Genomic DNA, 22,090 nt, shown 5'->3' with positions numbered 1-22,090 from the left:
AGGGGATCCAGTCAGGCAAAGGACTAAATCCTCATCTTTCACACGACTTTCAAACTCGTAAACAATACAAGAATTCTAAAATAGTTTCTTTTCAACTCATGCCCTCATGTACAAAGTAAGGTTGTGCGTAATGGCAACTCCAGATAAACTTTCCAGACATGGGGACTCGATGATTAGAGGCTTAACTTTAATATACAAAGTAGAGGGTTGGATAGCAGTGGAGGGGGGTCGTCAGGATAAATAATTGACTCAACTCGAAGTGGAAGGTTAGGTCATTTCCTACACAAGGATATATATATAGGGCATAGTGGGTACCAGTCACAACTTGCCTAAAAGGAACCCACCAGCTGATTAGTTCCACTCCAAAGAAGGGTTTTGAAAACCCATTTCTTATTCTTTACCATTGATTGGACCTCTAAATGGAAGGCTACACATGGTGAAAGATATATACATTCAGCCATTACCACAGAAGGGTGATAAATTATCTGGGGTGCCTGCAGAGAACTCTCTAATTCTCTCTTTCAACTTTCCCTCTCACCTGTGAAAAAGTCTGAAACTGTATGCCGGTTGGTTGTTAATAATGCTCTCTTCCAGAGAGCAAGTTGAAATGGTTCCCCAAACTGCAAATCAAGAGACCAAATATGTGTTACTACTGTTGACTGAAATGATATATCAGAACAAAAGACCATGTCTGCAGTACAGGACTGAAATATGCTTTCATGTGTCCTATAAAATCGATGGGGCCTTGGGCAGCACAAGGCTCTGGAATGCTTGCGTTTCTATTCCCAGAAGAAGAGCCTAACATAGATGTAGCTAACGGAAGCCTCCGAAAGGAAGTGTGTGATATGAAATTTAAAATAATTGTTTTTAAATTTGTAGTTTCCAGATTGGGTTTCCACGATGCTTGCCAAACCTTCTCCCTTCTTGTTCTGTGGGTTTGCTACACAAATATGGATTTCATTTGTGTATTCATAGTGGTGATTCAGCCACTTTGGTGCTGATGCCTTTGTTTGCCTGTCTCCACTCTCCACAGGGCCATGCATGGGAAGGCTGGAGGAGGCCAGAGCCAGGAGAGAGGAAGAGCATGGTGCATAGGAAGAGCCAGCCTCTGGCCTTTCCAGCTGGGTCTGTAACCCAGGCTACCTCCCCCAAAAGAGTTCAGTGTGGCTCTCCCCTTGGTCCCCAGGCAGCCCCTGCCTTTTCTAGGCCACCTTTTTCTTCCCTCTTGATGGGGGCTCAGGCAATAGATGCATCACTGACCACTGACCACTGAGATAAAAATGAGTAGATTAATTAATCTCCAATTTTACCATTTTGTCCACCAATAATATATCTTAAAGTACATATTATATACTTTAAATACTTATTGTTATTATACAAGCAACATTTAGAAGGGCTACAGCTACATAAGTCAAGTAAAGAGTCTATTTCATTTTGGACAATGTTACCCCTTCCCTCGCTCTCTCCCAGTTTTTTCCTGTCCCTGCCCACAAGTCGTATAGTGAGTTATCACTGCTGTATTTGTTCACCCTTTGTCCTTCCATTTCTGGATTCCCCTTACTCCCAAGAGAGAAAAGTGAACAAACAAGACATAAAGGAAAGAAAACTAGAATAGCAACAAAGAAAAACAAACCTCTTATATTTCCATTTTCCTGGAGTTCATGTCATGAATTATTATTTTGTAGGAGCATAGGCACAGAGGGCTTTGTGCCTTTGGACCACGCTTTCTTTTAACACACGTTCTAAAGGCTGAATTTCCTGAAATGTTTTATCTTGGAATATGTCAAGTGGGAGAGATCGTCTGGTAGCCATTCTCTAAAAGGTGTTGACCTTCTGTGTTTAGTTGTTGCACTGCAAAGCGATGTCAGCATTCCTGATCTAGGTGCCACCCACATGTCACCCTGGAATAATCTGTGGTAAGCCTGTTGCTCCCTTCCCTATGGAGTGAAATAGAAAAATAGAGCTACTTCATAGGACGGTGGCACCAAATGATGGGTATAGAAGAGCTGTTAGTGTCTAACCTCTAATCAAATGTGTCGAGTTCTTCTTGCCACACCATGCCTGTGTATATGCAGCTCACAGACTAAGCTACCAGGTTATGCATGTGGAATAGGACAGGTGACTCAAGAAAGGGTTTGGAGGAGGGAAGGGTGACAGTGTACAGAGAAGGGAGACGAAAGCAGTACAGGACGAATGTGACTCGGAGGCAGACTTTGGAAAGGTGTTTAATGCAAAACAGTATGGTGTGATGATTGAATTAAAAAAGATATATTTACAGGTCTCCATAGGCAAACAGTAGTAGGAACTCAACAATGGGATTAGGTATTTGGTGACAAGAACGCAAAACAGGAAAGTCTGACATGATACTCCATTTGCTAGTAGACTGGTTATCTGACGGATATGTAGGTATTCAACCATCAAGCCATAGTAAATTTTTCTTAAAATGAGGTTCCTTCTAAATGATCTTTCCAGTCATTTTGAATAAAGCCAGGCACATAGTGAGGGGTAACATGTGTGAAGTCCTGGGTCCTACTCTGAAAAATATATTTTTTGACAGTATAACATGCTTGCCTTTTAGTCTTTAAAAGGAACATTCAGCTTCCTCTTGGTTTACATTTCTGATTTGTCTACCTTTTCGGAACCCAATTACCATTCTCTACCTGCCTTGTATTTCTGATGTGACTCTTGGCAGGTCTAGAATCAGAAGACGACCATACATCTTCTGTACTTCCAGTATTAGTCAAGAAGAATCCTCTACCTGCTCCTCTGAGCTTTCCTTCTCTATCTGATGGCTTTCTGCCCATGCTCAGGACAGGCCTTGGAAGGTGAAAGTTCTAAGATGGCAGAGTCTCCATCCACCTGGGGTCCCTGACAACACTGCAGTGCACCATGTATGAAAGATAAATTTCTACTGTAAATAAACAGTGACATCCCATTGTGTATCTGTCACAACAGTTATCTGTTCTAGAACAGATGGTATCCAGAAATAGTTCTCAAGAAAAAAATAAACCAACCATGTTGCCAAGAAAAACAATACTTTTGTATATTTTTTTCTTTTCTTTTTTTTAACACTCGGACTTATCTCAGTTTAAAGGTAAATTTGACCATTATCATGACCACTTATAGAAAGTTCTGCTTTCCCCAGACACTCTACACTCACAACAGCAGGGAAAGTCTTAAAATTGCTGGCAAACTCTGCCCTCTACAAACATGGCAGCCTGAAAACAGAGGACTCTCTCCCCCATACACAAGCTCATAATAATTCTCCTCTGCTGTTTTTTGTTCTACGAGTCAAACTTAGGTGCAGGGTCCCAAAACAAACCACCTATTGGCCACTTTCTTAAAACTCTCATCTCCCATTCAGCCTTTAGACACAAATGAATCCTCTAGGTTTGTAGGGGAATTTATCTAGCTGTCCTGGCATTTTGTAGGGGTACCACTTCCTACAGAACAAATGTTATGCTTCCCTCCATCAACAAAGGTACCCTATTATTATAGGAGAAATGCAAATTACTGCACACTCACAAGCATATAGAAATGATTATATGATTAAGCTGGACACTAACAGAGTCATTGTTAAAGCATTTGCTGAGAAACTAATTTTCTTGCCTCAACAGGCAACACTCAGGCCTTCACAGGATGTGCTACCATTACACATGTAAGTCTGATATATAAGTTGATTAGATGGTATATAAAAGTTCATTTTAAGTAACCAGGAATATAAAGGAACACATATAAGATGTAAAATCTATCAGTAACTAAAAAGAGCTTAATATGAACCACACACAACATAGGATCAGATAAAACACGGAGCCTACCAAGAAGAAAACACACCTACCAAGAAGGTAGTAACATTTAAACCTTATTTGCCTGAAGAACATGTAAAATGCATGGGAAATAAAGCTTTGAAAAGAGACCAAGAGCCAGTGGTCCTATAATCCTAACTACTCAGGAGGCTAAGATCTGAGGAGTGGGTTCAAAGCCAGCCTAGACAGGAAAGTCCATAAGATTCTTATCTTCATTTCATCAACAAAAAGTTGAAAGTGAACTTGTGGTTCAAATGTAAGAGTGCCAGCCTTGAGCAAAAAAGGTAAGGGAATGCACTCAGGTCCTGAGTTCAAGTTCCTGTTCTGACATCGACACACAGACTGACTCACTGATACACACACATACTCTCCCTCTCCCCCTCTGCCCCCCTGTCTCTGACACACACACACACACACACACACACACACACACACACACATACTCTCCCTCTCCCCCTCTGCCCCCCTGTCTCTGACACACACACACACACACACACACACACACACACACACACACACACACACACACACACCTACACACCAGGATTCAAGTTCCATTTATTTCTTCTGCATCATTGGGCAAATTACTTGACTGGCCCAACCCTGTTTCCTCTTTCATAAAATAAGTAAAAGAAATCTCTTGGTTACAAGAATGATGGAAACTGGTACCTAAAAGTAGCTCAAGCTAGGTAGCCGGTACTAATTTCCATTGTAAGTATGCTCAGAAAAGACTTGGCTTTTGAATTTTAAAAAATCATATAGTTGTTTTTGTCAATGTGAAGTCAAAAGATGTCAGAGTTTTACATCTAAAATATCTAAGGAAATTTCGTTTCCTAATTCATCCACCACATTGGCAGAAATCGCACAGTAAGCTTAGCTTGGCTGAGTTTGCTTCATTCATCTGTCAACAAGATTCTAGGGTTCAAACCGAGTTGACGCCTGTTGAAGGACGATGGAACAGAACAGGAGGCACAGCAGCCTCACATTTCACACCTTGGAGGGTTCGAGCTACCAACAATAACATCATATCTCTGTCAGTCAAGCACAGTTATAGGGCTTGATAGACTGATACAAATAAAACAGCCAGTTAAAAAAGGTCTCTTGACTCTTTGCTGGCTACAATGATTGGACTTGCTTGACTCTATGACCTGCGAAGTTAAAATGGTGCTTACTTTAGGGACTAAACGAGAGAAAGACTTCATTCTCTACCCACATGGAAAAATAACAAAAACTAGAAGGAAAAATGTGCTCTTTTGAAAAGCCCTGAAGTTATTTCATAAATTCCAATGCAAATCATTTGCTTATTTCAATGTGAATCTATCTGTAAGACATCCAAAACAGAAGACACCAATTTCATATTCAGGAAACAAAATAAATCTAGAAATATAGTTGCGGTATCTAAGCTAGATGTTCAAAGCCTCGTTTGGAGTTCCTTACAGCAATAGACTAATACATGTTATCTTCACAAGAAAGATAATAGAAAAAAAGTATCTGATATTCACATAAAAACAAATTATACAGCCTGGTGGGTGGCTCATGATTGAAATCCTACCAACTCAGGAGGTGGAGATCTGAGGATCATGGTTCAAAGCCAGCCTGGGCAGGCAAGTTCATGAGACTCTTATCTCCAAAGAACTGCCAGAAAACTGGAAGTGGCTCAAAGTGGTAGAGTGTTAGTCTTGAGCAAAAGAGCTCAGGGACGGTGCCCAGGCTCTGAGTTCAAGCCCCATGACTGGCAAAAACCAAAACCATTAGATTATCATAAAACTGCTCTACTACAGTTGTTTATAGCAGAGACTCTAATAGTAGCAATACTTTTTTTTTTTTGTCAAAATGGAAGAGAACAAGCAACTTCCCAAAGAAAAAAGTGAGTTGTGGCATCTAATTCACGTCTCATTTCAATTTCTAACATAAACCATTTCCATGTGCAAAACTGGACAGAAGAAACATCACTGTCCATCCACACATAATTCTAGTGTGATATACCTCACGTTTTCTAAAATATAGCAAGTAAAAATGTACTATGAAATTCCTATTTTTTTTTTGTTGGTCATGGGGCCTAAACTCTGGGCCTGGGCACTGTCTCTCAGTTCTTCAGCTCAAGGCTAGCGCTCTACCACTTGAGCCACAGTGCTACTTATGGCTTTTTCTGCTTATGTGGTGCTAAGGAATCAAACTCAGGGCCTCATGCATTCGAGGCAAGCACTCTACCACGGAGCCACCTTCCCAGCCCCGCCTAAATTAAATTTTACCATTAAGTATATTTTGTGTTTTTTTTTTCCCATGGTATTCTGAGAGCATTGCTTTAGAAAAGGACGAAAACTCACGACTCACAGTGACAAACGAAATCTGCCATCATTCAATCAATGCATTACTTATTCATCCCATTGAAAGCCCAGGTTGCCTCCTGCACTACTGGAGTCTGATTCACAATAATGCGAAGATGAATGAGATGAAAATATACACCAAGACCCTGGGTTACTGATCACAATCCTTCTATTCAAATGAGGCCACCACACCATAGAAGTTCAGCCAGAAAGATGTTTGAAGGATTTATGTCCTAGGTTCTGTGCCAAGGAATGCTCAGGAGAGGCAAGACTATTGAACTTCTCTAACTTCCTCTGGGCCTGTCCATTAAAAATATGAAGGCCAAGGCCACTGCAGTTAAACTAACACTATATGCACTGACTTTAAAAAAAAAATCTAGTTTCTTGTATGTCAGTATAACTGAATATGTTTTTTAAAGACACAAAATAGCTGGGTGCTGGTGGATCAGGAATCTTAGCTACTCAGGAAGCTGAGATCTGAGGATCAAGGTTCAAAGCCAACAGGGACAGCCAAGTCCGTGGGATTCTTATGTTCAATTAACCATCAGCAGCAAACCAGAAGTGGCGCTGCTACTCCAAGCAATGGAGTCTACCCTTGAGTAGAACAGCTCGGGGACAGCACCCAGGCCCTGAGTTCAAGCCCCATGACTGACCCCTCCTAAAAAAAACATACAAAATAGTGACATAGTAAGTTTTCAGTTCATGAAAAAGAACAGAAGGAAAGAAGCTACACATATAAGTGAAGATGATTCTAAGAAGAAAGAAAAAGGCCATGAATGAGGGAAGGTCAGATGGTCCTGGAGAGGCAAGTAGGTGTAAGCAGTAGACAGAACTTGGGACGAATAACACGCAGCCCATTATGGCACTTGTTCCCATGATGCCCTGGGTCTCACTTGAATGTTTATTCTTCCCCAGATTCCTTGTGTGCCCACCCCTTAAAACAATCAGTCCAGGAGCACACCCTAATGGGAAGAGGCAAGGGATCCCATATCTAACAGAAGGAGAGACTACAGTCACTCCACCTCATACTAAAAAAGTCTGTTTTGCTGTTTCCTTTGCATTCAAATAAACCTGCTCTACCTGCTTCAAACACATTTTGCCCCTTCCGTCTTTAATTGCTTGAGAAAAGAACCCAAAATTGTTAATAATTGAATATTATTGTTAATAAGTATCTAATCATAATAATGCTCCTATTCATTAATACTTATTCAGATGTAAGAAATATAATAGATATTTGTTATAAAATACATATTCTAAAGCCAAATTTGGTAGATATTTTTTAAAAAGGTAGATATAACTTCTTAGAAATCCTAGCTGGGCACTAGTGGCTCACACATATAATCTTAGCTACTCAGGAGGCTGAAATCTGAGGAACACAGTTCAAAAACAGCACAGGCAGACAAATCCAGAGACTATTTCCAATTAGCCACCAAAAGTCTGGAAGTCAAATTGGGCCTCAAAAGGTCAATAGCTAGCCTTAAATGAAAAAGTTAAGGGACAGTGCCAAGGCCTTAAGTTCAAGCCCCAGTACCAGGGGAAAAATACTACATGGGGATTTGGAACTTAGAGGCTTACAGGATTTTGTTATGAGATATCTCAGCCTTACGTTTCCCATGATATAGGGTCCTAACTATGATAAAACTCCATTTCATTAGTAAAGATATGATCAAACAATTTTCTTCTCTTTTCAAAATCAATGATTTCCCATTATAAATGAAATGTGAGCAACTTGAATTACCTCTTAGCATAAATATGAATATACCTTACTTCTCTGGTACAGTTTACAATACCTACCATAATTTGTGCCAAAGGTAGTCCAGAGACTAAAGTATCAATGTTTGCTTTACATTACCTGATCACATTTCTTTACAGTCAATTGTTTATATCAAGGTCTATGCTGAGCCCCACAGCCTGCCCAATCTGTTATAACACACTTACAACTCACAATGAATAGAAGTAAAGTGGGAAACTGAAGGGATTAGACACATCTCATTTTCTACTTCACAAATCCTCTAGCTGAGGGTTCTTTGGTAAGTAGCCTGAGTTTCCTCATTCAACAATGTTGATGGCATTGAGGGCTGAGACAAGAACAAAATAAAATTATATGTATAAAATGTCCCTCAGCACAGTATCTTTACAATAAAAATATATTTAATAAAAATGCCTAAAATATTGATTTCCATATGCTAAGCATATTAATACTAAATTAATTCTCTTTTATTTATATATAACAAGGACAGGACAAAATCTTTAGCTAATTTGCACTAATAAATGGTTCAAGAAACCAAAGGTTACATGTCTGGTTGAATTTTCAAGGAACTGAAGAGAAAATACCAGCATCTCAAAGATCTCCCTAGCGCAGAAATAAGATTCAACTATCTCTCTACATGGAAAACTCATATTCCACAAAACAGAAGCCTTAAGCATGCTATTTTTGCTATCACCTTGGGAGTTTCTCCTGGACAGTAGTGGTTTGTTTTTACTCTTCAAAACCTCTGTCTTAAAAATATGAAGCCAGAGAGTAAAGTCTCCTAGAGTCAGGGCATGCCATCTACCTAACATTAAGCAAGAGGCAGAAGTCAGTTTACAGAAGCAAAGCCATTGTAAACATAATTTATGTCTCATCCTTGAATGTGGCAGGAAGACTGCAAAAGATATTTGGAAGCCAATGCTTCCGCTGAATCAAGTTGATGAGTCTCAGCTTAAGCCCTCTCCCCGGACCATGCTGGCTGGTTAGATAAGTTGCCATGTGGCTTTTGTGAACTCTGCAAACAAACTGGCTATGTGGGATGAGAAAATATCTCAAGGCTGATGATCATCGCTACTGTAAAGGCACTGTGCACAGTATAAACACTGGGGTCAGGCAACAGATATCCAGGATATTACTCAGAAACATATCTAGCTCCAAGCTGACAAGATAATCTGTTCCTGTGAGTGCAAAGCAGACTGGAATGCCGCAGCTATGAAGGACTCAAGGAAAGAAAAGATAATGCAACTCTCCAAGGGCTGTGTCTCAGGCTTTTTAGTCAGGCAAGTCTCCAACAGACTTCAAAGCAAGCATTGAATAAGGAGGAAGGAGAGGACGGACCCCACAGAGGGAGAGGGGTATTGCTTCCATGATCATGTTGCCATCTATATTTGCTGGACTGGCAAATCTCAGATACAAGTTTAAACAGATGAAAAAGAAAGAAGTGTGAAATAGCTTGGAGATTTCTTGCAAAAGCAAGCTCAGAATTCCAGGAAAAATATTTAAAAATCACAAGCGCCCAAAAGAGCAATTGGTGACCATCAAAAATAGACTTTAAAAAAATGGAGGTAGACTGTACTCTCATATTAGCACATGATCCACAAGTAGTGTACTTAGAAAATAATATTGCAAACTTAGTCCTCAAAGGCTATAATGTTTGTAATAGAAATACAGACACTACTTTGATGTTTAAACAAAGTTTTACCATACGTGATCCGCATTTATGTAGAGAGCTCAAATCATCAGACATACTTACAGCAGGACCTGTTGGGTAGGAAAGGTGGGGAAAAGAAAAACAGAAATTAGTGATTGTGCAAAATAGTGCAAAATAGTAAGATTAAATAGAAGATTTTAAAAAATCATCATAACCATCAGTATAAGAAAAGACCGCAAGTTATTTAGAATTCAGTAATTTTTGATGGGTGTTCTGTATTTTTTTTTTTTTTGGTCATGGATTTATTAAGACCATCTCAGAAAAAAAATTATACCTGCACACAATGTTGTATAAAATTTCAAGGAATTTTCAGATTCCTCATAGCCCATTTATGGATTATTAAATTACTCAGGAATCTTCAGCAAAGAATGTCTAACTTAGAAAAGTCTACATAAAATGTGAATTAGGAGGATCTTTTAGACCAGTTATAGACAATTGATATATGTGATTTTGGTAAAGCATCTGAATAAGAAATGTACCCGTTACTTGTTCTAGAAATGTCTTCCATTCAATAGTATTGCCGATACACAAAAAGACTAAATATCCCAGTGTTTAAGTTTTTTTAAGCTATCTATTCTCATTAAAAACAGGCAAATCTAAAAATATTTCATTATTTCATATTCCATATGCTCAATTAAAACACTAATTCTAAACAAGCTAGGAAGTTGGGAATTGACTTTTATGTTCTTGGCACAACTTTGCATAAACATGAAAATTTTTCTTTTTCTCTTCATCCTTTGACACAGAAATCATTTAAGTATTTGACTCTAGTCATGTCATTTCTTAGTCCTCAAAATAGTTTCTGCTATAAACTTCTGTGAAGATACTTTTACAAGTTTCCAATTATTTAGGTTCAGAGAGGTTTAATGGCAACTTTTGAGAATACCATTAAAGGAATCCAATAGTAGCTACACTGCCCAAATTAGTGAATATGTGTGTGTGATGTGTATGTGTGCGCACCCTAGCACTGGGGCTTGAACTAAGTGTGTGTGTGTGTGTGTGTGTGTGTGTGTGTGTGTGTGTGTGTGTGTGTGTGTGTGTGTGTGTGTGTGTGTGTGTGTGCGCGCACACATGCTAGCACTGGAGCTTGAACTAAGGGCTTGGGCACTGTCCCTTAACTTTATCTGCTCAAGGCTGGCCCTTTACCTCTTGAGCTACATCTCCACTTCTGGCTTTCTGCTGGTTCATTGGAGATTAATCTCAGGTTTTTTTTTCCCTGCCTGTGCTAGCTGCAAACTGCAAACCTCAAATCTCAGCCTCCTGAGTTGCAAAGATTAGAGACTTGAGCCACCAGCACCTGGCTCAAAAATTAATGATTTATCATAAACGCTATTTACTTAGCCATCTTTGAAATGAAAGAGGAGTGAGCCAATCTTCTGTCTGTTCTTCCTAATAGGGTTAATAGACTACCATATCAACACGTGGCAAATATTTTTTCATACTGACAAATACTTACAGAAACTACTAGAAAACAACATTATATACTAGAGTCAAACTTTAACTTACTCTGTATGGAAATGACCTCAAAAACCTTTATCTGACCATTCACATTTTTTGGAATCATAGACTTTATAAAACAAGCAAAACAGTAAGAGAACTCATGCATTCGTACATCTTGCTTTCAAAACATATTTTAATTTCAAGTTTCTGTTTTACTTTGCCTATGGGGATTTGGCCTGAAAGCAAAAGGGTACTTAAGTGGGAATCAGAACAATGAGTTCTATTTTGAGTTTTGCTCATCTAAACCTGCATGGCCCTGGCCGAACTACCTGATTGCTCTGGGCCTCTGTCCCCTCAACGATAGGATGAAAAATGCTGGATTGATTACTAATCGCCTTGTCATCACTAAAACTCTGGCTATACAAGAAGAATCACAACTTTCCAAATTTGAAAAGAATGAGAGTTAAAAGCATGACAAAATTATGCCAGTTGGATAAAATAATAACAAGACCTGCCAAGATATGTACTCCAATGTCTGAGGCAGATGTTTTCAGAGAAGACCTATATTTACTGACCACCTACTGAGCCAGGCACATGGGTGAGCTGTCACACCATGCTCAGCTTAGAAATGCTCCACTATTTACAGAGAGACAGACTTCGCCTGACACAAGTAAGCCAAAATTAGGGGGTTGGGGGAAGGTCAGTGGCTATTAAACTGTAGTCAGCAATACTTTGCAAACTGACTATAGTTTGATATAAACAAGGAGACGACACAGAAAGGAATTCTAGGTCCGGCAGAGAAGATTTAAACATACACACAACCTCCGACAAGAAAGTATTACAGCAAAGTGCAGGAAGCTCACGCCTGCAATCCTAGCTACTCAAGAGGCTGAGATCTGAGGATTGTGGTTCAAAGCTAGCCTGGGTAGGAAAGTCCATGACACTCCTTTCTCAAATTAACCACACACAAAAAAGCCAGAAGTAGAGCTAGGGATCAAGTGGCAGAGTGATAGCCTTGAGCACAAAAGTTTAAGGATAGCACCCAGGCCTTGAGTTCAAGTCCCAGGACTGGGCCCCCAAAAAGGTACTACCATGAACATGGAGGGCTAAAATGGGAACTACACCAGCAAAAAGGACACAGAGAAAAAGAGACTCACCAGATTCTCCTCTTCGGCCCCTCTTCCCTCGTTTCCCTGGAGGACCTGAAATACAAAGAAGAATTTCTTTAGAGTATAGTCTTTTTTTTTTCTCCTGATTATAACATGACTAGTGTATCTTTTTTTTTTTTGGGGGGGGGGGTCCGGTCGTGGGGCCTGAACTCTGGGCCTGGGCACTGTCCCTCAGCTCTTCAGCTCAAGGCTAGCACTCTACCACTTGAGCCACAGCACCACTTCCGGCTTTTTTCTTTTTGCTTATGTGGTGCTGAGGAATCGAACCCAGGGCCTCAGGCATGCAAGGCAAGCGCTCGACCACTGAGCCACCTTCCCAGCCCCAAGTGTATCATTTTTTATATACTTTTTCCCCCCGCTGATTTTAACCACCATCTTCAAGAAACAGACCCAACATTTACAAAAGCCAATACTGTATTTAGTGTTTCAGCAAAACTCTTAAGCTCCCTTAATTATAAAAATTTACTCGAAATATCTAAAAATCCTTTGTGGCTCAAGAACACTAAAGATTTGAAACTTTTACTCATTGTGCCTGGATATCATCACTAAACCTCTGTTGCTGTTGAGATTTCATGTTTCTTAGCAATTTTTTTTCCACAAAGATTTTTTTTTATAGCTAACTAATTAAAAGTAAGTGTAAGTCGGGTGCCTGTAATCCTAGCTACTCAGGAGGCTGAGATGTGAGGATCATGGCTCAAAGCTAGCCCATGTAGGAAAGTCTGTGAGACTCTTATCTCCAATTTAATACAAAAAAACAAAAAAACAAAAAAACTGGAAGTGGAGTTGTGGCTCCAAGTGGTAGAGCACTAGTTTTGCATGAAAGAGCTCAGGGACAGCACCTCAGCCATAAATTCAAGCCCCACAAGTGACAAAATAATAAATAACACAAAAGTAAGTCCAAATGAATAGTTTCTCTTCAGTCAAATTCATCCTCATTCTTCCAACAATATTTAGTAATTAAAAGTATACATTAGTAAAATGAATACATTTTGCAAATGTATTAAATGCACATCTACTGGAATTTCTTTAAATTATACCTTGAATAGATTCACAACCATTCTAACTGCACCAAGTGTACCGGTAACCTTAAGTCTGGTTTTTCTAGAGAATGATTCATTATTCTCCCTTACTGAACAGTTTAGCCTTTGTGGTAGCTCTCTCAGTGAACTATCTGTTAAGACCACCAACCTAATGCTTGTGTGAGAGGGGTGTGGGTATGTATCTGAGACTTAGCACAAGATTTTAGGCATTTGTAGCTTTCAAGTCATTATTCTCAATTACATAATTTCTGTCCTCATTTCATTGGGCAGAAATAGCTTCCAATGAATGATGGCTCAGGCAAACAGAACACAGTAGTTAGTCCACAATGAGAACGGAGGACTTACGATATTTGCTAGGAGAAAAAGTCCAAGGAAAATACAGTACTGTCTGCTTTAAAAAAATGAGCTGCTAAGTGGAACTCCGGAAAAGTTTAAGACACAGGCAGCACAGGCCAGTGTGTGCAGCTGACTCAGTGTGAGCTGAAGACACTGCCTTCTGCATGGAAACGTTATCATGAGAAATGCTAACATCGTGGGCCACTTAGCTTTCCCACCACTGCTGGCACGGGAGCAATCTGGCCACCCGGGTTTTGTAACAAGGTGAAAAGCAACTAGCCAGTAAAATGGTTAAAGTATTAGGAGCAGCAACTTTACAGCAAAGTCCAAAGCTTTCACTAGAAACAGAGTTTACCTGGGCTCTAGTATAAAGGGAGATCATCATGTGAAGGATGTTCTTGGCCAGATGAAGAAGAGGAAGAGAATTGTTTAAGTAGGTAAAGAAACTCAGTGGGCCCTTGATAAGAAATATACAGTTGTAATCCTGCCCAAACACACACACACCAACAAATTCTAACACATGAAACTTCATTATGATTAGCAATCAAGGCAGGTGCCAGTGGCTCACACCTGTAATCCTAGCTACCCAAGTGGCTGAGACCTGAAGACCATGGGTTAAAGCCAGCCCAGAGACTCTTATCTCCAATTAACTTCCAAAAAAAGCTGGAAGTGGAGCTGTCACTTAAGTGGTAGAGTGTTAGCTTTGAGCAAAAAGCAGCTCAAGGACAGCACCCAAGCCCTGAGTTCAAGCCTGAGGACTAGCATAAAGCACACACAACAAATACTAGCAATCAGGTATTTTTGTAGTTGAAGATACTTTATTTAGAAACCATTATATACTTAAGATAGCTATGGTTCACATAGAATTATTAACAAAAGCCATGCTATTCTTGAAGACAAGCTAGAAGCCCATTTTAAAAACTGACTATAGACTGAATTTATACTTCAGGTACAAATAAAAATGATTCACAGTTAAACTGAGACAAGAAATTTAGGATTATACAAAGATAAAAGCATAGACTCATGCCTGTAATCCTAGTTACTCAGCAGGCTTTGAACAGATCTGAAAGATCACAGTTCAAAGTTAGCCCAGGCAGAAAAGCTTGCAAGACTCCATCTCTAAAATAACTGGCAAAAAGTTGGGCTGGAGGTGTGGTCCAAGAGGTAGAACACCAGCTGATCAAGCAAGCAAGCTAGGCAAGTATGAGGCCCTAAGATCAAACCCAAATACTGTCCAAGAAGAAAAGGAGGAAGAGTGTGAAGGAAAGAAGGAAGGGAGGGAGGGAGGGAGAGAGGGAGGAAGGAAGGAAGGAAGGAAGGAAGGAAGGAAGGAAGGAAGGAAGGAAGGAAGGAAGGAAGGAAGGAAGGAAAGAAGGAAGGAAGGAAGGAAGGAAATCAGGCAAAAGGAAAGTTACAATGAGAGGTATTTTGACTGCCAACTCACTGACAACGAAGGTGCCAGAAGACCTAGTTCTGACTTTTATGACATGCCTTAGAAGTGTATTATCTATTCATTGGGGATTAGGCTTAAAAAACAAATGAATACTATATATGACCATGCCTTCCTTAAATATTCAATCAGAAGCCTTCCAGAAACAGATCATAGGTTGTGGGAAATCTGTCATATTTAGAGCCAGAGAGCAGAATATAAGGAAATGGAAGTCATTTGAGGACTAGGTTTTTCAAAAGGTATCATGATATGTAACAGAAAAAAATGAAGCAAAACCAGTTATAAGATGATGAGACTCTAAAATATCTTGGATTGAAAAAGAATATATTAAATGACGATAGGAAGCAGAGGCCTGAATTGAGCATTGTCCTAACTCAGTGAAGTAAGAAATTATTCAAAACTTTCAGAAAGATGTAGACAAAGATCTAGCTAATGAAGAGAATAAACCAAAGTCGAAAGAAGTCTGCTGATCAAAACTATTTGATTTTGTTTCCAAACTTACAAGCAAAAATTAAAAGTGAAATGGATGAGATGAATTTGATAACAGAGTTGGCAGCTCAGTAGATTGAGAAGAAAAAAAAAATCAGAAAAAACACTAGATAGCTGTCTCCCAGAAGAAAAAAAAACACATTAATGAGAGCTGAAAAGAGAGAGTAATAGAACGTCAGCCAGGAGTGGTAGGGACAAAATGTAGAAGTTGGAACGTGGATTTTAATCATGGACTCTAGCTAGAGACTTACGCCAGAAGGTTTCAGTGAATTTCATCAGCAAAAAGACATGAGTCTGTAAAACAAACCACTTTAAGAATATGAATGGGAGACTGGTACCAGTGGCTCACATCCCTAATTCTACTCAGGAGGCTGAGATCTGAGGATCTAGTTTAAAAGCCAGCCCACAGTGAGAAATCTGTGAGATGCGTACCTCCGATTAGCTGGTCAAACTAAGGAACTGAAAGCATAGCTCAGTAGGAGAGCAAAGGGCATGAGCAAAAGGCCAAGTAAAAGCTTGAGAGGCCTATGTTCAAACCCCAGTATTGGCACAAGGGGTTTTTTTTAAAAGAGAATTTGAATGGAAAGAGTAAAAACAGATACTACCAGCAACTTAGCAAGTGAAATGCACAAGCTAAGAATTAAGCAATGAAGAATTACAGAAAATAAAGGGAAACTACAAAACCAAATTGCTTTTCAGCATTAGAAGATCTATGACAACCAGTAATGTTCACGCCTATCCATGAGCCTCATTTGCTCTAGGGGATGGCTGATTATAGATGCAGCTGAATGCTCTCCTCTGATGAGTTGCCAAAAGTTGTCAATTCTAAACTCCATTTCTCATATATGCTCATCCTGCCAGTATTTCAAAATCAAGTTTCAATATAACCTGTCTGAATGCTATTAGCTTTCCTGTATTTCAAAACACCTTTACTTCTTATAAATACTGATTACAAAATATGAAGGAAGAGTTAGAGAAAAGACTTGTAATTCTTAGTTGGGTTTGTTTCTGGCCATGTTGCTTGTGGGGTGGGAGATAGCATGTGGACAGGAAACAAGGAGAAGGTTTAGGTCTTGGGAGAGTGTGCGCAGGTGTGTTGTCATGGCAACCCGAGGACATGGAGAAATGCAGTCCAGTGGTCACAAAAAATGACTTAGTGGTCACTAATGATATTGTCTGACAGAATCTGTATGAAGGAGGTAATTATAGCATGAAAAGATGTTATACTAAGCAATCAGTAAGCATTAACTTCTTTTTTTTGTCTTGGATTTGTTTTGCTTGTACTCAGGACTTGGGTGCTGTCCTTGAGCTATTTCACTCACGGATAGCCCTCATTTGAACCACAGCTCCACTTCCTGTTTTCTGGTGGTTAATTGGAGATAAGAATTTCAGCAACCTTGCTGTTGAGTGGGCTTCAAATGGTAATCCTCAGATCTCAGCCTCCTGTGTAGCTAGGATGACAAGTATGAGCCACCAGTACTCAGCTGGTGGTATATGTATTTTCTTTTTACTCAGTCAACAGCGATTATAACAAATTTGAGTGTTTCATGCCAAAAATTTGTGTATATATATATATATATATATATATGCGAAATTGAGAACAATTAATATTGCCTTCTAATCATAATATTTAAAGTCAATTTAGCATGATGGATAGAAAATAGTTAAGATCTATAAGCGTTCACTACTGTGCAAGTTGAAGCAACTCTCAGAACCAATTTGATTTAGTCTGCTGAAATAACCAGTATAGATGATTTATTTCTGCCCCATTTATGAGACTATGAATGTAAAACTGTAAGGTGTTATATGCATACATTAAGTGACTGCTCCTTTCATTTTTCATTCATGTTTAAAGCACATAAACTGTCTCTATGTTATTTTATCATCACATCCATCAATAAAATAGTAAGACTTCTCAACAATTTAGTGCACCTGAATAACAAGCTTCATCTTGAATGTCACAGGGACCCTTTAAGTCCATCAGGGTAAATACAATAAAATATCTCAAATACAGCAAAATACCAAATATGGCCTCAGTTTTAGATTGACAGAAATGCAAATCAGTTGCACACTTGTTTTCTCTGTTTATGTTAAACAAAAGAATTCACTATCGTTTATTCCTTCCTCAATGTATTTGTTTTAACCAGTGATCTTTTACTTCAAATGGTTGCAATCCAATATGGCGAGTTGTTGGTTGAGAACAAATTTTAGTCATCTTCTGTCAAGCATTTGCTGTCTAAGCCTCTTCCTTCTAATTGTGGAATGAAAGGCTTTGGTCCATCCTGCAGGAATTTAAGGCATTAAGCAAGCAAGCAGGTGGGAGGACTTTGGTGAAGGCTCTGAAATTAATCTCGGCTACTTGCAAGGTTAATCCAAAGATCTGAAGGCAAACCTGGGCTAGTCTCTGTCAGTAGCTCAAAGAGAGGAAGGTTGGTTCAAGAAGGATGATGTCTCCAGTGCACCAGACAGATCCCTCCCTCCCCAGAGCCAGCTGCAGCTGCCAGAGACATTCCTGAGATCTCCTGGGGTAGAAGAGCAGCCTGGTTTTTTTTTTTTGTTGTTGTTGTTGTTGTCATTTATTGCCTTTTCTCTTCTTCTCTTCTTTTTTTTAAAGCATCCTGGTTTGCCTCCCTACCCAGCATGCATTTGCCAAGAGTACTTCTCATCCCTGAGCTATTGTTTTCTGTATTTCCCTTTTAGAAGGGGCAAAAGAGATAAAGGGGAAAGAGCAGGGGAGAGGGAGGAAAGGAGGGAGAGAGGTGAGTCTGATCAAGTTATATTATATGCATAGATGGTAGGTCAAAATTTCTGCTGTATAGCTATTTGATGCTAATATAATATGTAACAAAGTCGTCTATGACTTCTTCCCTGTGATCGCAATGTAAGTTCAGTTTCAACTAAATCATTCCAAATTAACTCAAAATTGATTTTTATAAATTTTATAGCCAGAAAAATATTAATCTGTATGTCATAACTGAAGAGTGACAAGAATATACTTAAATACCATTGTACTTACTCACTCAAAGAAAGATTCGCAAACCCAGTGCAGTGAAATATTTTTAGGTTTCACATAGATGCTTTGCTTCCAGAAATGGAATTCCAGCAAATGAAGGGCTGCCTTTATTGCTGTTTTTAATATTTAGATAATAAATACAGAATATGCAATATAAACTGTTGAAGACTATGAACAGCCCGAATGGAGTTCATTCACTTTAATGAGGTCTGATGTAGCACAGTTGTTATTTCTATCATTCTTCCCACACATAAAGTGTTTCATTATTATGGTACTAGGAACTCTTTATCCCAGGATCCAACAGGGGATTTATCAAGACAGTTTTTGTTTTTTTTAATTTCTACTTCAGGAGAGGGAGTTGCAAGATGTTGAAGAGTAACAGTTGAAAAATAGATGGTCTTTGAAGGATTTTATACTTTATAACAAGAACACTTATCTATATAATATACTCCCATCGAAAATATTAGGTACTAAGCTGCAGGAAAAAAATAGGTTGAATTTTCTAAAGTTGCATGTCTTACATAGAATGTAGAAGCCGGAGGGAGGTCCTTTAAGAATAAAGAGAATTTTTAAAGTCACAAAAAATAGTATCAATATCAACAATGGAAACAGGGGTTATATTGTGGGGGAGAGACACACAAAGCAACAAAGAAATCATCTTATATATATGTTAGAAACAATCGCAAGAAAGAAAAAAACATTTGAATCCTTATCTTGGGATTCATTTGGCCTAACATCAACTTATCTGACCTTTTCTGCTTGTCTCAGACATATACTAGTTATTGCAAATAAGGGAAACCATGGGACCTATGTTTCTTTGGGCTTGGCTTACTTCACTTAATATAATTTTTTCCAAGTCTTTCCATTTCCTAACAAATGGGGCAATGTCATTCTTTCTAATGGAGGCATAGCATTGCATTGTATATATACCACATTTTCTTGATCCATTCATCTACTGAGGGGAATCATTTGATATTGGTATAATTTGGGGAGGGGAAGGGAAAAAACAAATTATTTAAATAGGGATACAGGTGGACCCATTGCAACAAAAATGAGATGTAGAAGACGTTATGTCGAAAAATGAACTTTACAACTTTGGTGTGGGGGGGTGTGAGGGGAGGATGGCAAGGGATGAGAAGGGGAAACAAAGGAGGAGGCAACAATGCTTGATAAGAAATGTACTCATTACCTTGCTGATGTAATTGTAACCCCTCTGTATGGTATTTTCACAATAAAAAATTATATATATATATATATATATATATTTAAAAAAAAAAAAACAAAAAAATCCAATGAAACATAGTTTCATTGGCAAATTCCAAGGAGTGAATTAAACACAGCAGCCCCGGATTTCTTTAGGCTGATATTAATGTAATTATATAGTAGGCTTATTGCTGAAATTAGCCATCAGTAGTAAAAGTTTTAAAAATCTGCTCAGTACTGAAAGCTCATGTCTGTAATCCTAATTACTCAGGGGTTTGAGATTTGAGGATCTCAGCTAAAAACCGGTCCAGGCAAGAAAGACCCTTATCTCTCGTTAACCACCCAAAAACCAGTGCTTTAGCGGAAAGGACAACATGGCAGCCTGAACCTAATGAACCAAGCTGGAAGTTATCAGTGTCCTTTTGTAGTATTATCTCCTGAATAAAATGAGAAGCCATTCGTGTAAATGAGAGAGCAGCTGACGAGCCCACAGGATCAGGTGGAGAGGATACTTGAACATGGTAAAACAGAAAACAACGACGGTTAATATTTAGGCGTGCTATCACACAACTACTTGACTCTGGTGTAAGCAATGTACATGGACCATCTTTATTGATTCTAGCTGTGTGACTGCTTTGTGAAGTGATGGTACAGAGAGGGTAATGGGTTGCTCCGTGGCTCAGAGCTGGTCAGAGGGGGGTTCATGGATTCTCTGTAGACAATCTGACTCGGATTTTGAATGCTGACACTAGCTCACAAGGGACTGCTGCAATTTTCTGATACATGCTTATAGGAATGCCACTGAGGAACATAGAGCCTTTGGTAAACTTTCTAAGGAGTTTACTAGTTCTTCTGAAGATCTTTATTTGCCATACCAATCCACAGGCTTATTTTTAGGTTCTCATTTTAAGTGACGATAATGATGAGAAATCACGAGAGCTAACGAACTTAGGTTGCAAAGCTAAAAAAGAACTGCTTCCTCTTTATACACAATAGACACCCATAGTTAACTGAAGGGGATAAGATTAGCACATATTTATATACAAGCCAGCTAGTATATTAATATACCATTCACACTAGTCTGTATAACTCAGTACTTAAAGACAACTAAGATATTGATCTTTTAAAAAGTAAGTGATGTCTTCTGACTTATTCACTTTTTTACTCCATGCACCTGAACTGTAATTGTTAGTTTAATGAGGGACTACTTTTTAAAGAATAATAATGCTTTTGTGGTATCTGTTTTGTTGAATGGCAACTCCTCTGTACAACTACTTAAAGATAATGAAGAAACGCATATTTTAAAACCCACACAAGGGCTGGGAATGTGGTTTAGACTGCTTGCCTAGCATGCATGAAGCCCTGGGTTCCATTCCTCAGTACCACATAAACAGAAAAGGCCAGGAGTGGTGCTGTGGCTATGGTGGTAGAATGCTAACCTTGAGTAAAAGAAGCTCAAGGACAGCACCCAGGCCCTGAGTTCAAGCCACAGGACTGGCAAAACAAAACTAAACACAATTTTTCTGGTTCCTTGTTACTTCTAGGTATTAGATTCTCAATGTCAACTCTGGCTCAAAAACACACACACAAAAAAGCATTTATCTTCCTATCAAGAGAATTTCATGGCTTTCAGAAACTGAAATGTCATGACAAGTTTTCATTCACACAAGATGGAAATTTTAAAGTCATGTTTTAGTCTTTCCTCTCATTCCTCAGAAATTTAGTGCTTTATTGACTGAAATAACTCCTACATACCCTTTTCTAGACATTTTCCTTGCTAACCCTGTAATTTGGGCCCTTGCTTTTCATTTCTAAATTCTTTCTAGATTCACTCTAATCTATCTGATAATTAACTAAATCCATTTCCACCACATAATTCTTCTATAGTACCGTGGGAGGAAGTACTTACTCAGTGATTTAACACACAAGATTTTGACCAATCTAACCAATTCAACCCTTAGTCTGTTTTGTCTAACCCCTAATCTTGCATTGTTCCTGTCTTCTTACTGAAATTATATATATATATATATATATATATATATATATTCAATGAAAACAAATTAAAATCATTTCATTATTTCTTTTTTGCCATGCATCTGGCTCAGTTTTCTACCCTAGACTTTTTTCAACATAACTACAAATTGACATTTTTGTGATATATTCTTCCTTCTTAAAGTATCACTACCTCTTTAATAAGCATTTTAATAGAGCTACTTACTGAAAGTACACATTGTTTTTCCAAGCATCATACTTTAAGTAGAAAGCAATGAAGTGAAGAATGTATGGCAAAGTTTAAAGCAAAACTTGTGGGGTTGAGGTTATAGCTCAGGGATAGAGTATTTGTCTAGTATTCATG

General features: G+C 38.7%; 1 protein-coding gene across 1 annotated transcript in view; it reads right to left on the bottom strand.

Moving 5' to 3' along the window:
- The window catches only part of Col25a1 (collagen type XXV alpha 1 chain), a 408,459-nt gene that overhangs the window by 181,793 nt on the left and 204,576 nt on the right, over window positions 1–22,090 (bottom strand). Inside the window, exons 3-4 of the mRNA XM_042701800.1 lie at window positions 12,192–12,236; window positions 9,637–9,644 (exon numbers count right to left, since the gene is read on the bottom strand). Coding sequence (XP_042557734.1) covers window positions 9,637–9,644; window positions 12,192–12,236 — 53 coding nt within the window. The remainder of the gene's footprint in view (window positions 1–9,636; window positions 9,645–12,191; window positions 12,237–22,090) is intronic.

This window comes from Dipodomys spectabilis, unplaced genomic scaffold, assembly GCF_019054845.1.
Source record: "Dipodomys spectabilis isolate Male_0828 unplaced genomic scaffold, ASM1905484v1 ptg000297l, whole genome shotgun sequence".
Lineage (NCBI taxonomy): Eukaryota > Metazoa > Chordata > Mammalia > Rodentia > Heteromyidae > Dipodomys > Dipodomys spectabilis.
This window is presented reverse-complemented; position numbering and strand designations above follow the sequence as displayed.